This window comes from Salmo trutta, chromosome 14 (genome assembly GCF_901001165.1).
Source record: "Salmo trutta chromosome 14, fSalTru1.1, whole genome shotgun sequence".
Classification (NCBI taxonomy): Eukaryota; Metazoa; Chordata; class Actinopteri; order Salmoniformes; family Salmonidae; genus Salmo; species Salmo trutta.
This window is the reverse complement of record NC_042970.1, coordinates 38,385,769-38,401,023: the sequence shown is the minus strand read 5'-3', so window position 1 is coordinate 38,401,023 and position 15,255 is coordinate 38,385,769. Positions and strand designations below refer to the sequence as shown.

Sequence of the window (15,255 nt, the reverse complement as noted above, 5' to 3'; positions counted from 1 at the left end):
TTGTTCAAGTAAATCGAGGGTTGAATTACATTTTTTCCCCAAAATGAAAGCATAGACTGCTTTCTGGGACTGATACTTTACTCTAATATATTAATATTTTAAAGGTTGTTCTTCAGTATTACAAGAATGAAAGCGAAGATGAAGCCTTGGAGCAAGTTAAAAGCTTAAAAGCAGTTGTTACATTTTTAATGGGGAGCCTGAGTCGAGGAACAATATATATATATATCTTTTTTTTTTAAATGACATCATACTGACATCATCTGTCCTGCACAACTATCACAACATCAAGAGCTCTAGAATTATTCTAGTTGGCGCCAGTCTATCCACCCACAGATATTTGAATACATTCACACCATATACTCTTACTCTGAGACTACAGTTAAAGAGAGCCCACTCTAGTGTTGGGTGACTCGTTTCAGGTGACTCGGCTCCTATTTGGTTTGTGTCATGGAGTCCGGGGAGAGACTGGGGCTGTCCACAGCAGCTGTGGTGGCCATCGCCTGCAATGCAATGGTGGCCATCCTCCTCCTCGTCCTCTTCCTCATCATCTACAGGGCCTGCAAGGTGCCCTCCAGCCAGGAGAGGGTGCCAGTGCTGGCTGTTCCCGCTGGGCAGCCGCAACAGAGCAGCGAACACAAGTACTTGCTGACCTCCTGACTGGCAGCCAGAGAGAGTGAGCACCACAGCGTATTTTAAATGCTCAGGGAGGTACTGTATAGTAGAGGAATAGACTGATCCCCTGTATAGTAGACCGAATAGAATGATCTCTACTAGCCAACTGGCTAGTAGAGGAATGGGCGCCAGACAAATTGGCTCTAACTGCATGTCAACTGTCAAGCAGACAACACCCACTGGCCCTCTTAAAAATCAAAGTATAACGGTTCCTCTTAACTTCAGCAGCTGAATGAGTGAAACAACCTGTAACAGCTAAAAATGTGTCTCAGAGACAAGTTGGCATCAATAACTCAACTTTCTTGACTGTTTTGATCTTCTTGGTCCTTGATAGTACTGACATGCATAACGGAATGCAGGCATGAATGTGTTATACACACACTCACACACAACCTAGTGAGGTCAAAGACACATGGTTTAACACAAGGTTAATTAATGTGGAGTCAAAGAGGCTAGAACCTTGAATGTCTGAGGACTGGACCAGACTTCTCCGAAGGACTGGACTTCTCCAAAGCTTCTAAATGCTTCTCATTTCAGACATTTTCTTGCGAAGAAAAACAAGCCTGTGTGTATTGAAGGTAACAGCGGGCTGTGTGGAGTGTGTGTCATGGTCACTCATACATAGCAGTGGTCTGTGAGCGAAGCATACTAAGTGTTATGTAAGGAGCTGAGAGGCTTTGTTCACTTTGTCCTCTTAAAATGTGGTCCTCTCAGTACTAACCTCCTTTGGTACAGTGTCAATGACAGCCCACACATTGTTGTAGGACAGCACTCCTACAACTCCTAGTATGTGACTTGTTCTGACGAGGACATAGCATCTCTTCCCCTTCACAACAAAAATAACAAGACGTGCCAGACATTGGAATGATAAATCTTTTTTATGAATATTTCCAAACAAACTGAGCTACTCTGTTTTCCCCAAAAATATAACCCAAAGCTTGAGTGGTTTTGCTGCATCAGGTAAAGGAGACTTTGCTGGTTGCACACTGACTACCTATATGTTTAGTATAGTGCACAGTGCAAGAGTGAGAAAAACAGTAGGCTAGATTGCACAGATTCAATAGACAGCACTGTACTTCAACATGGGAAGGAATGGTGGCTTTTGTATGCAGCTTTAGAAGACAGAAGACAGTAGTAATAAGTCATGAATGGTGGTGGGTTTATAACTGGAGTGCAGTAGTAAAAACAGTGGGCGACTACAGTCCTGCATGGTGCGGTCATGGTTTCTAAGCATTGCTGTTCTCTGGCTCCCGCAGTAAACTCAGCAGCTTCTCCATCTTGGCGATCTCCACCTCAGGCCCCTTGGGTAGCTCCTGACCCTTCTTCTCCTGGTGAGAGACACAGTAGCACACATGTCAAATACTGGAGGGGAAACAACTTGACCTTAATGAAGAAAAACATACACTGAAAACAAGCTGGGAAGGAAGGGATGGTAAACAAAGACAAGATAAAAGACCTGGAGAAATGCAATCCAATAAAAGCCTTTCTTTTCGGAGACTAAGAAATTAGAAAAAGGCAGACTTGCAGAGCGTGCAACTTCCAATATGGAATGTGTTATTGGCAGTTAAAATTATCCCATTGTTGACTTCAAACGTGGCCAACAAGAGGTAAAGGAAGCGGTCCAACATGGTGTCCGGTGGTAATGTGGCCACCTGGCACTTCTCCCATGCTGTTCTGGAGGTTCATCATTTCTCCCTGGGAGGACATCAAGTACCTCCTCCTTATCTGAGATCATCACTATGGTTACCGACCTTGCTGATGGAACACTGTGTATCCTGGGGTGGGACTTTAATTGAATTAGCATCCTTTAGATTATTTACTCGAGAGCGCTGGTTATTTTCAGCGGTCCTTGCCCAACCTTGTTAACTGGTAAGGACTAAGGAAGGGTATGATTCAATCCAACATGCATTGTGGTACATGTCATGCAGAGAGTGCTTTAACACTCTTGAAAAAACACTAATGCTGTTTCTAGAAGTTGCAAGGTAGAAGTGCGAGGACAGGTGGGCAGACCGGACATAGTATCTTAATTGGTGCATTTATTAAAATATTCCCCTATCTGTTTAAATATGCCCCCCTCTCTCTGTTTAAGGCATTTCATCATATCTGATAGCTACGGGAGAGAGAGAGAGAAAGCTGAATGGGCAGAGATGATAAGTAGTGGAGTGAGATCCATCTTTCTTCACCCAGCCCATTCCTGTTCCTGCTGCCTGCTCCACCCCTCATACAACATCACTACAGTATACTATATTATAGGGATCCTCAAAGCACACAGGGCTGGGCTGCAGAGTGTTACAGCACAGGGACCGTCACACACACACACACAGCAGTTTAACATGGTGGTCTAATATTGAATTTATGGAAATTCAGTGACAGAGCGCAGCAATATTCACAGACTACAAAAATATATTTTGCAAAAATGCTACAGATGACTTGATGCTGTAGTGGATGACTTGATTTAGGCAGTGGTACAGTGAGTAGATAGCTGACTGGCCTTGAAAAAAATACATCTCATTCATAACCTTGTTTACAAAGTTTTTACCGAGGGGGAGCTTATCTTGTCGGCATGCATGGGACAGAGATCTTCAAATCATGGCACTTGTCCTACCTATTTCAATAGGATTTCTCTCAATGCCGAGAGGTTATGCATATAGATGAGACCCCAGTGCTGCATTGCAGACTAATATAACGCATAGGCTCCTAAATCAGGGGCTTGCTTAGTAGGGTGCAACGTTACAGGACATGCAGATAGATATACTGTAGAACAGTAGTTCTCGGGACCCAAATTTAACCAGGTTGTCTCAGTCACAATCCAATATTCACATTGCTAATAATGTTTTGCCAAAATGCAAGCTGGAAAACTATTTTTGATGCTATATTGATAGTAAACGTACAAATTATATGACAACAGTCCCACCTTTTTCATTGTCAATAATTCAATTTTGCCTATATTTTTTATGAAGAATGTTAAGGTCACTCACTGGTTTGTGATCACAAAATCAACCAAATCTGCTAAATACTGCTGCTAATAATACTGTGATTGAAGAAAAATTGTTAAGATGTTAAATGAAATATAAATAAATATAGGTTCATTATCATGTCTACACATGTTCTACCTGGTTTTAGTCACAGTGGTGTAAAGTACTAAAGTAAAAAAACATTAATGTACTACAATAAATCGTTTTTTGGGGTATATGTAAAAATAAATAAAAATATGTACTTTACGATTTATATTTTTGACAACTTCACTACATTCCTAAAGAAAATAATGTACTTATTACTCCATACATTTTCCCTGACACACAAAGTACTCATTACATTTTCAATGCTTAGCAGGACAGGAAAATGGTCCAATTCACGCAATTATCATCCCTACTGCCTCAGATTTTGCGGATTCACAAAACACAAATGCTTTGTTTGTAAATTATGTCTGAGTGTTGGAGTGTGCCCCTGGCTATCCATAAATAAATAAATAAAAACAAGAAAATTGTTCCATCTGGTTTTGTTAATATAAGCTATTTGCAATGATTAATACTTTTAATTTTGATACTAAAGTATATTTTTGCAATTACATTTACTTTTGATACTTAAGTATATTTAAAACCAAATACTATAATGACTATTACCCAAGTAGTATTTTACTGGGTGACATTAACTTTTACTTGAAATCAGGATAAGGTAAGACCCAGATGCAGACCGTGTCGAAGTAACAATGTTTATTATAGCAACAGAGGCAAAGGTACAGGATGGCAGGCAGGCTCAGGGTCAGAACAGGCAAGGGTCAAAAACCAGGAGGGCAAGAAAAAAAGAGGCTGGGAAAAGACAGGAGCTGACAGGACAAACACTGGTAAGCTTGACAAACAAGACGAACTGGCAACAGACAAACAGAGAACACAGGTATAAATACACAGGGGATAATGGGGAAGATGGGTGACACCTGGAGGGGGATGGAGACAATCACAAAGACAGGTGAAACAGATCAGGGCGTGACACTTGAGTCATTTTCTATTAAGGTATCTTTAAATTTACTCAAGAATGACAATTGGCTACTTTTTCCACCACTGTCTAGTCGTTTAAGTTCAGACTGGAGAATTTTTCATAAAAAAAAGAATAATATACACATATATTTACAGTACCAGTCAAAAGTTTGGACATACCAACTCATTCAAGGTTTTTTCTTTATTTTGTAGAATAATAGTGAATACATAAAAACTATGAAATAACACATATGGAATCATGTAGTAACCAAAAAAGTGTTAAACAAATCAAAATATACAGTTGAAGTTGGAAGTTTACATACACTTAGGTTGGAGTCATTAAAACTTGTTTTTCAACCACTCCACAAATTTCTTGTTAACAAACTATAGTTTTGGCAAGTCGGTTAGGACATCTACTTTGTCATTTTTCCAGCAATTCTTTACAGACAGATTATTTCATTTATTATTCACTGTATCACAATTCCAGTGGCTCAGAAGTTTACATACATTAAGTTGACTGTGCCTTTAAACAGCTTGGAAAATTACAGAAAATGATGTCAGGGCTTTAGAAGCTTCTGATAGGCTAATTGACATCATTTGTCAATTGGAGGTGTACCTGTGGATGTATTTCAAGGCCTACCTTCAAACTCAGTGCCTCTTTGCTTGACATCATGGGAAAATCAAAAGAAATCAGCCAAGACCTCAAAAAGAAAAACGGTAGACCTCCGCAAGTCTGGTTCATCCTTGGGAGCAATTTCCAAACGCCTGAAGGTACCACATTCATCTGTACAAACAATAGTTCGCAAGTATAAACACCATGGGACCACACAGCCGTCATACCATTCAGGAAGGAGATGCGTTCTGTCTCCTAGAGATGAACGTACTTTGGGGCGAAAAGTGCAAATCAATCCCAGAACAACAGCAAAGGACCTTGTGAAGATACTGGAGGAAACGGGTACAAAAGTATCTATATCCACAGTAAAATAAGTCCTATATCGACATAACCTGAAAGGCCACTCAGCAAGGAAGAAGCCACTGCTCCAAAAAACCCATAAAAAAGCCAGACTACGGTTTGTAACTGCATATGGGGACAAAGATCGTACATTTGGAGAAAGGTCCTCTGGTCTGATTAAAAAAATAGAACTGTTTGGCCATAATGACCATCGTTATGTTTGACAGAAAAAGGGGGAGGCTAGCAAGCCGAAGAACATCATCCCAACTGTGAAGCACGGGGGTGGCAGCATCACTTCGTGGGGGTGCTTTGCTGCAGGAGGGACTGGTGCACTTCACAAAATAGATGATATCATGAGGTAGGAAAATTATGTGGATATATTGAAGCAACATCTCAAGACATCAGTCAGGAAGTTAAAGCTTGGTCGCAAATGGGTCTTCCAAATGGACAATGACCCCAAGCATACTTCCAAAGTTGTGGCAAAATGGCTTAAGGACAACAAAGTCAAGGTTTTGGAGTGGCTATCACAAAGCCCTGATCTCATCCTATAGAACATTTGTGGGCAGAACTGAAAAAGTGTGTGCAAGCAAGGAGGCCTACAAACCTGACTCGGTTACACCAGCTCTGTCAGGAGGAATGGGCCAAAATTCACCCAATTTATTGTGGGAAGCTTGTGGGAAGGCTGCCCGAAACATTTGACCCAAGTTAAACGATTTAAAGGCAATGCTACCAAATACTAATTGAGTGTATGTAAACTTCTGACCCACTGGGAACATGAAATAAATAAAAGCTGAAATAAATAATTCTCTCTACTATTATTCTGACATTTCCAATTCTTGAAAAAAAGTGGTGATCCTAACTGACCTAAGACAGGGAATTTTTACTAGGATTAAATGTCATTAATAATGAAAAACTAAGTTTAAATTTATTTGGATAAGGTGTATGTAAACTTCCGACTTCGAACTGTAGTTGAGATTCTTCAAAGTAGCCACCCTTTGCCTTGATGACAGCTTTGCACACTCATTCTCTAAACCAGCTTCATGAGGAATGCTTTTCCAACAGTCTTGAAGGAGATCCTACATATGCTGAGAACTTGTTGGCTACTTTTCCTTCACTCTGCGGTCCAACTGATTCCAAACCATCTAAATTGGGTTGAGGTCGGGGGATTGTGGAGGCCAGGTCATCTGATGCAGCACTCAATCACTATCCTTGGTTAAATAGCCCTTTCACAACCTGGAGGTGTGTTTTGAGTCATTGTCCTGTTGAAAAACAACTGATAGTCCCACTAAGCGCAAACCAGATGGGATGGCGTATTGCTGCAGAATGCTGTGGTAGCCATGCTGGTTAAGTGTACCTTGAATTTTAAATAAATCACTGACAGTGTCACCAGCAAAGCACCATCACACCTCCTCCTCCATGCTTCACGGTGGGAACCACACATGCGGAGGTCATCTGTTCACCTACTCTGCGTCTCACAAAGACACGGCGGTTGGAACCAAAAATCTCAAATTTGGACTCATTAGACCAAAGGTCAGATTTCCAGTGGTCTAATGTCCATTGCTCGTGTTTCTTGGCCCAAGCAAGTCTCTTCTTCTTATTGGTGTCCTTTAGTAGTGGTTTCTTGCAGAATTTCGACCACGAAGGCCTGAAACACGCAGTCTCATCTGAACAGTTGATGTTGAGATGTCTGCTACTTAAACTCTGTGAAGCATTTATTTTGGCTGAAATTTCTGAGGTGCAGATAACTCTAATGAACTTATTCTCTGCAGCAGAGGTAACTCTGGGTCTTTCTTTCCTGTGGCGGTCCTCATGGGAGCCAGTTTCATCATAGTGCTTGATGGTTTTTGCAACTGCACTTGAAGAAACTTTCAGATTGACTGACCTTCACGTCTTAAAGTAATGATGGACTGTCATTTCTCTTTGCTTATTTGAGCTGTTCTTGCCATAATATGGACTTGGTCTTTTACCAAATAGGGCTATCTTCTGTATACCACCCCTACCTTGTCACAACACAACTGATTGGCTCAAACGCATTAAGAAGGAAAGAAATTACACAAATTAACTTTTAACAAGGCAGACCTGTTAATTGAAATGCATTCCTGGTGACTACCTCATGAAGCTGGTTGAGAGAATGCCAAGAGTCTGCAAAGCTGTCATCAAGGCAAAGGTGCCTACTTTGAAGAATCTCAAATATAAAATGTATTTTGATTTGTTTAACCTATCTAGGGGGTGTGGGACGGTAGCGTCCCACCTGGCCAACATCCAGTGAAATTGCAGAGCGCCAAATTCAAAAACAGAAATACTCATTATAGAAATTAATAAAACATACAAGTGTTATACATGGGTTTAAAGATTAACTTCTTGGTAATCCAACCACGGTGTCAGATTTCAAAAAGGCTTTACGGCGAAAGCATACCATGCGATTATCTAAGAACAGTGCCCAGCAGACAAATCATTATAAACAGTTACCAGCCAAGTAGAGGAGTTACACAAGTCAGAAATAGCGATAAACTTAATCACTTACCTTTGATGATCTTCATATGGTTGCACTCACAAGACTCCCATTAACTCAATAAATGTTTGTTTTGTTCGATAAAGTCCCTCTTTATATCCAAAAACCTCCATTTTGTTTGCGCGTTTTGTTCAGTAATCCACAGGCTCAAAGGCAGTCACAACAGGCAGACGAAAAAATCAGAAAAGTATCAGTAAAGTTCGTAGAAACATGTCAAACAATGTTTATAATCAATCCTCAGGTTGTTTTTAGTCATAATAATCAATATAATTTGAACCGAACAAAAGCTTCGTCAATATAAAAGGAAAACAGGAAAGGCGCGCTCTCGGTCGTGCGCATGAAAAACCTCTGGGACACTGCAGTGTCCACTCATTCAGAGTGGTCTTACTCCCTAATTTTTCAGAATACAAGCCTGAAACAATTTCTAAAGACTGTTGACATCTAGTGGAAGCCATAGGAAGTGCAATTTGAGTCCTAAGTCAATGGAATCTATTTAGGCAGTCAATGGAAAACTACAAACATAAAACAATCCCACTTCCTGGATGGATTTTACTCAGGTTTTCGCCTGCCATATCAGTTCTGTTATACTCACAGACATTATTTTATTGTGTGTTTTCTATCCAAATCTACCAATTATATGCATATTCTAGTTTCTGGGCCTGAGTAACAGGCAGTTTACTTTGGCACGCTTTCATCCGAAGGTGAAAATAGTGCCCCCTACCCTAGTGATGTTAACACTTTTTTGGTTACTACATGATTCCGTATGTGTTATTTCATAGTTTTCATGTCTTCACTATTATTATACAAAGTAGAAAATAGTAAAAATAAATAAAAACCCTGGAATGAGTAGGTGTGTCCAAACTTTTCACTGGTACTGTATATATATATATATATATATATATATATATATATATATATATATATATATATATTTTTTTTTACTCGGACACATTCAAAACCTCCCTCGACCCAAATTTGTGTTCACCAGTTGAGAATCGCTGGAGTAGAAGTTACATGGATCTCGGTCATTGAGGATAGGCTAGGCTGTGTATTATGTCAGCTCTAGGCTATAGATTGCATGTCTATCTGCAACGTTGTGAAGGTGGTAACTGTGAATACACATTACAGGTTCATTGGTGTGCCAGTGGACAAAGGAAGAGATGGCTCTGCTGTGTCCTGGGGCAACAGATTGAGTTTTGGGCAGGCTTGTCTTTATTCACTGTCAGTGGCTTTGGACAGCCACGGGAGAAGGAGGGGAGAGGCTGGTTGTCACAGTGCTCCTAAATAAACATCTGGAGTGTGCTGTACTGGGAATGGAGTTGGACACTCAAATGTTTACCCTCAACTATATAACTTGGCTTAGAACTCGGGTCTCATCAACACCAACGATTCCCATGAATGATTAATTTAGTCACTGAAAAACATCAGAGTCCAACTGTTAAATGCTCTGACGTGTACCGGAACTACAGCCGCGGCTAACCCCCAAAATGAGTGTAATTAATATGCCGTGACTTGACGTCTGATGTCCGTGTTGTCCTTTATGTCAGAGACTCCTTCTCTTGGCCTGTGGTTACTGAGCGCACAGTGATTATAAACACCACACCTCATTAGCCACCACTATCAGAGGGTACAACGGGAGTGTGACTAATGAGATGGGAACAGCTGAAGGCTCCCGTGTCAAATTGGTTTTACTCCGTGAATTGCCCGGACCCTAACCCCCATGTTCTCCAGTGGAGCCCTCAAGAGGGAACAAGAACTGAAACGGAGAATATGTATATTCTCACCACAGTACAACGTTCATTTAGAAACTGATTATCTAATTAAACAGATGAACAAACAAACAACTACTTCACGATGTGCAACCAAAGCTAATTGGACAGAGTGGGGGAGAGAGAGCAGTAGTCCCATGTTGAACCACACATACTATACACACGATTCAATCAACTGTTTACATTGTACAAAGGCCTATGTGTAAGCACTTAGCGTAAAGAGAGGAGGGGGAAGAAAGAGGTGTGTGTGTGTGTGTGTCGAGGCCTAGAGGAGAGAGTAGCAGAGACAACATGACAGTGTTATTTATTGCATTATGCGTTGGGTGTGGGCATTGCTGATGATGAATCATTTGATCTGTTCCCAGCTGTGTAGAACAACAACAGACCTGTATGAATAATGCAAAGGCCAGATACATATCTAAAGTGGGATACAGCCACAGGTGAATAATAAAGTTTCCCCACTCAAATGAAAGCACAGAATGTACAAGTAGTACACCAATGACGCTAGCAGAGTGTAGTCATTTTAAGCTACGAAGGAGGTGAATCATCTTTGACCATTTCTGTCACGATAACCGCGCGACCCCTGAAATGTGATTTGTCATTTACTATACCCTGCTCGTCTATCGGACTATTGTTGATGCCAGTTAGAAGCATTTGGCTTTGGAAGTCATTTTGCTGTCTCATTGTAACACTGAGATGCAAACAAGTGTGTTCCTTGAAGAAAGGCCATGCGTCAGCATGACATGAAATTATAAGTGACTGGAAAATACGTGGCCTTAATCAACTATCAAAAAATGAATACGGAGAGTATGAAAATGAACATGAGCACCTTAAAAGACCGAACGATCTGCCCTCAAATGGATATCTGCCACAAACAATCCGATACTGTAATAAAACATCACTCAATCCATTTTCACTTGAGCCTCTAGAGGTGAAAATAAACAAACGCACAAAGGCCTTCAATCAATGGTGTTTTATGGCAGCTAGACACACCAATGATTATAAATTAGATTTTTCCTTTATGAGAAATGCATGTGACAAGGGCCGGCTCACATAAATGTACAATTGAGTGATACTTTCAATAAGCTCCGCAGCGGCTGGCAATGAACAATTTAGTCCCCGATCGATGGCCGGCCCAGTGAGATCACGTCATCAGGAAGTGAAGAAACGGCATCTTCTTGTTTCCAAGGAGGGAAAAAAACTCTCATCTCGCTTTGTTGAAATCAGTAAACACTGAACTACTGCTCATCATTAGAGCACTGCTTATCTAATCGTTTGTTAATCATCAGTAGCACTGTGAGCTAGCTTTTCTTTCTGAAAATGGGTCTAAAGATCTAAAGTATCCAAAATGGCACCCTATTCCCATATATACTGCACTACTTTTGGTCCAAAATACTAATATAGGCAATAGGGTGCCATGGCTTCCTGTTGACTCAACACATAAGAGTATCCTTGGTAAACTAGCGTTTGATTGTTAAACTAACTGTCCAGTGAAAATCTCACTTTTAAAAGTTAATATTCTGTTAACTAATACCCAAATAATGTTATTGACTCCCCTTATACCTGTATTTGTGGCCAAAGCATAAATTAGAGAAACAAAACACTTCAAAAACCTCAAACTTGTATCTCAATATCTCAAACAAACTGTTTTAAAAAAGCCTGCTATTTCCTCATGGAGGATGAGCTGGCCAATCAACGGTTTACTTAAATGAATGTTTTTAAATAATCGGTACACACCTACACCATTCTCTCGTTGGGGTACGCTGACACCATTCCAACAAAGAAAAGCTGCTTTTTTAACATACCAAATTACCTTGCTAAGAGTTGCTGACACAGCTCCAGCGCTGCTGGGCACTTTAGGCTCTTACCTTGGGCTTTTTGCGCAGGTTAGGCGAGAGCTTGAGGCTGGTGACATATCCTCGGTCGTCTCCCACGATGATGATGGGGTAGACGGGGTTAAACTCAATGTGAGTCAGCTTAGTCTTTTTCTTGGCCACCACCGGCTGCTGGCAGATGGCCTCATATTTGTTGATGCTAAGGTCAAAGGTATGAACCTGAGGAAAAAAAGCTAAAGATATATAGAAAGTTCGGGAGATTATCTCATGCAAATGCAAGGGGAGTCATTTGGTCAAACCTGAAAAGCAATACAATGTGGGATGGTGGAGAACAGAAATATGTTTGAACCTGCTGCCTTTTGGAATGAGTGTGAAAACTGACTCATACTGTTTTTATAGAAAAATATATGAGATGTTCTCTAAATAAATCGAGTTGCGCATGTTGTTCCATCCTCATCTATTCCAGCTGGGAACCTCTGAGTGACAAACCCAGTCAGCAAGGCAAGAGAGAGAGATTCTCAATGGGGATGCAACTCGGACCATCTGGTGTTCGTACCAGTGTTTGCGCAACACTGAGAGAGTGTGTGTGTGCATGTGCGATATCTTGTTATTCAAATGACCCTAACAGGAAAAGCTTGCCTCTCCTGACATTTAGCGTCGCTGCAGATTGGTCCATTCCTCAGTAAATACATGTCAACCAACCAACACACACACACACACACACACACACACACACACACACACACACACACACACACACACACACACACACACACACACACACACACACACACACACACACACACACAAACAAAAAATACCACATCACAGTGTAGAGGGAGTATTTTGGTCATTAGCGGGAGTGAGGAATCAAGCAGCCCACACAGCCAGCGGTGACATTCTAAAGAAGGGGTACTGTCGACCTCTAGGCTTGCTATCACTTATAATAGGGATTTTTCATCTCAATGAGACAACTATGAATGACTGTAAAAATAATCCAAATGATACAAATTGTAGCAGTCATTAGACAAGTGCTACTGTATAGGACAAAAAACGAATGGTTGTATTTTGACAGTTTCAACCTTAACCAAGAATACTTCATATTCTGGTCTGTCTGCATAGAAACTGATGTTGCTGTGGAACTGCTTGAAAAACTAAATCTAGGCTATGCCATACAAAGTTTTCTAGCAGCTAGGAACTGGATTAAATACAAAATAGGTAAATAAATGGTAATATCATACAATTGGGAAGTCTCTATTCTTCTTGATAGTTGAATCTAGGGAATAATAATTGTGTTGTTATGACTGTTAGTGTATTTAATTTGGCATTGCTGAGAATGAGATAAAGGTATAGTGTTAATGGAAGGTATCTCTTTGGTTACGTGAATATGGCCTTTTCCATTTCTACAGTAAATATTTATCCAGCAAATGTTGAGGTAACTGGATTTCAGTAATTATTTGCCATTATTGAGGCTACTGTTGTGTTTGTGTTGAGTATTTTCTGGATACATGTTTTGTGAATTAGCCCATATTTTTTATGTCGGCTATTGCATCCTTTTGACTGTCTTTATCAGTGAACCATATCGTTCCCTGTCTGTGGTGGACTGGGGAGGCAGAAACCCCTGGAGTACAGGACTCAGTTTTCAGCCATATCAGACACCATGCACACCGCAGAGTTTCTGATCTGTCTGTTTGCAGACAAAGTGACAGGACAGATGGTTCATAGCGCTTCGTCACATTGTTCATCAGCACTAATTTCCTTCATTTCACATGACAGGCGAAATAGAAAGAGAGACAGAGAGAGAAAGACAGAAAGACAGAGAGCGAGAGAGCCAGAGACACAGAGAGAGAGACAGAAAGACAGAGAGACAGAAAGACAGAGCGAGAGAGAGAGACAGGAGAATGTAATGAACTCTCAGGCAGGCCAGAGAGATGACAACCTCCACAGCTACTCCTGCATCAATGGACCGGCCAAGCCACTGAAGACCAATCACGTCAGTAGACCAACGACAACAGCTGGCTGGCGCGCTAACAACAGACACCGAGATAAACAGAACAAAATACTTGGAGAGTGCTGTAGTACAAATGACTCTGGGACGGACTCCATCAAACCTGCATTGGCAATGCTTATTGATTTCTTTCTTTTTGATGCAGACCATGTCTTCAGTAGGGGATACCCTTGTAATATAAGTTGGTTGTTACCTCTTAGCCATATAAGTCATTGTGTTAAACATATTTTTCGGAAGAAATTAAGATAGATATTAATGTCCATTCACCGTTTCCTGCTCCTCAAAAAAGTTATTTAAGCTTTTGCTAGTTAACAACATTTTGACGACATTGGCCTTGATGGAGTTTCATAAAAACAACTTTTGAGTGAGAGGACATGCCTTGGTCTCTTTGCCTCTAATTGGTTACATACCTTGCCATCAGTGGTGACTGCAGCGAAGACAGTGGAGGAGTAAGGAGACCATGCCACATCTCCCACAGAGGCGTTCAGGTCAAAGGTGAACATTGGGGTCCTACAGAGACATGGACACTGAAGTATAAGCACTCCGTAATGGATACAAATACTAATACTATAAAGTCAAGATTACGTTATTTACCTTAAAGATTGCAGAAAACAAGACATCATAGACACCTTCTCTAAACTTTTGTAAAGGCAGGTCACATTACGTGTTCATCATAAGTGCAAGTAAAAAGTTAGAGAGTAAAGAGTGAAAAAGACAAAGACATTACTCTTCCCGAGAGAGAAAAAGAAAGAGAGAGAGGGGGCTTGAAAATAAAAATCAATAGCACCTCTTCAGGCTACATAGACTCCATTGGGTCGAGCCGATGAGTAAATGCAACTTGCGCCCTCCTCTTATCCCACCAAAGATATCCTCTCCTTCCTGTCAGTGTATTATAATACATGTTATTTCCTCCTGTGAGGTCTTCAGGGTCTAGAGAGATGAGGCAGAGCGGGGAATGGGATCCAGGATGATAAGTTAGAAAGTGCGTGAACTGCAGTATCTTATATTCTATTCTTTTCAAAGAAAAGGAAGGAGATATGAACAGTGACTGTTATTGCTCCCAATGGTGAGACTGCTTTGTGAACTGTAGGAACAATACAATGGTTTGAAATGTTTGTCCTCAGTCTTTTGAGGTGCAGGCAGGCAGACAAGTAGCGCTAAAGGCATGCGGAAAATAGAACCTAGTCAATGCCATATCGGCAGATAGCCTAGTGGTTAGAGAGTTGGGCCACTAATCAAAAGGTTGCTGGATTGAATCCCTGAACTGACAAGGTAAAAAATCTGTCGTTCTGCCACTGAACAAGGCAGTTAACCCACTGTTCCCCGGTAGGCCGTCATTGTAAATAAAAATGTGTTCTTAAATGACTTGCTTGGTTAAATAAAATCAATCCAAAATATCTTTGGAGTGATTCTTCATTAAATGAGAACAAAACAGATTTGGTCACACTGATTCCAAAGTGGTATCAGGCATTTAAAGAACACATTTACTCTAAATTGTTTCTGTTTACTAAGATACAAAGTAGGTTAGAAATC

The 15,255-nt window shown here is 40.7% G+C and overlaps 1 protein-coding gene across 1 annotated transcript in view; it reads right to left on the bottom strand.

The window, feature by feature from the left end:
* Window positions 1-1,531: 1,531 nt before the first annotated feature.
* Window positions 1,532-15,255, bottom strand: part of dnai1.2 (dynein, axonemal, intermediate chain 1, paralog 2) — a 34,872-nt gene continuing 21,148 nt past the window's right edge. The window contains exons 18-20 of the mRNA XM_029775738.1: window positions 14,133-14,232; window positions 11,748-11,933; window positions 1,532-2,000 (exon numbers count right to left, since the gene is read on the bottom strand). Coding sequence (XP_029631598.1) covers window positions 1,899-2,000; window positions 11,748-11,933; window positions 14,133-14,232 — 388 coding nt within the window. The 3' untranslated portion in view covers window positions 1,532-1,898. The remainder of the gene's footprint in view (window positions 2,001-11,747; window positions 11,934-14,132; window positions 14,233-15,255) is intronic.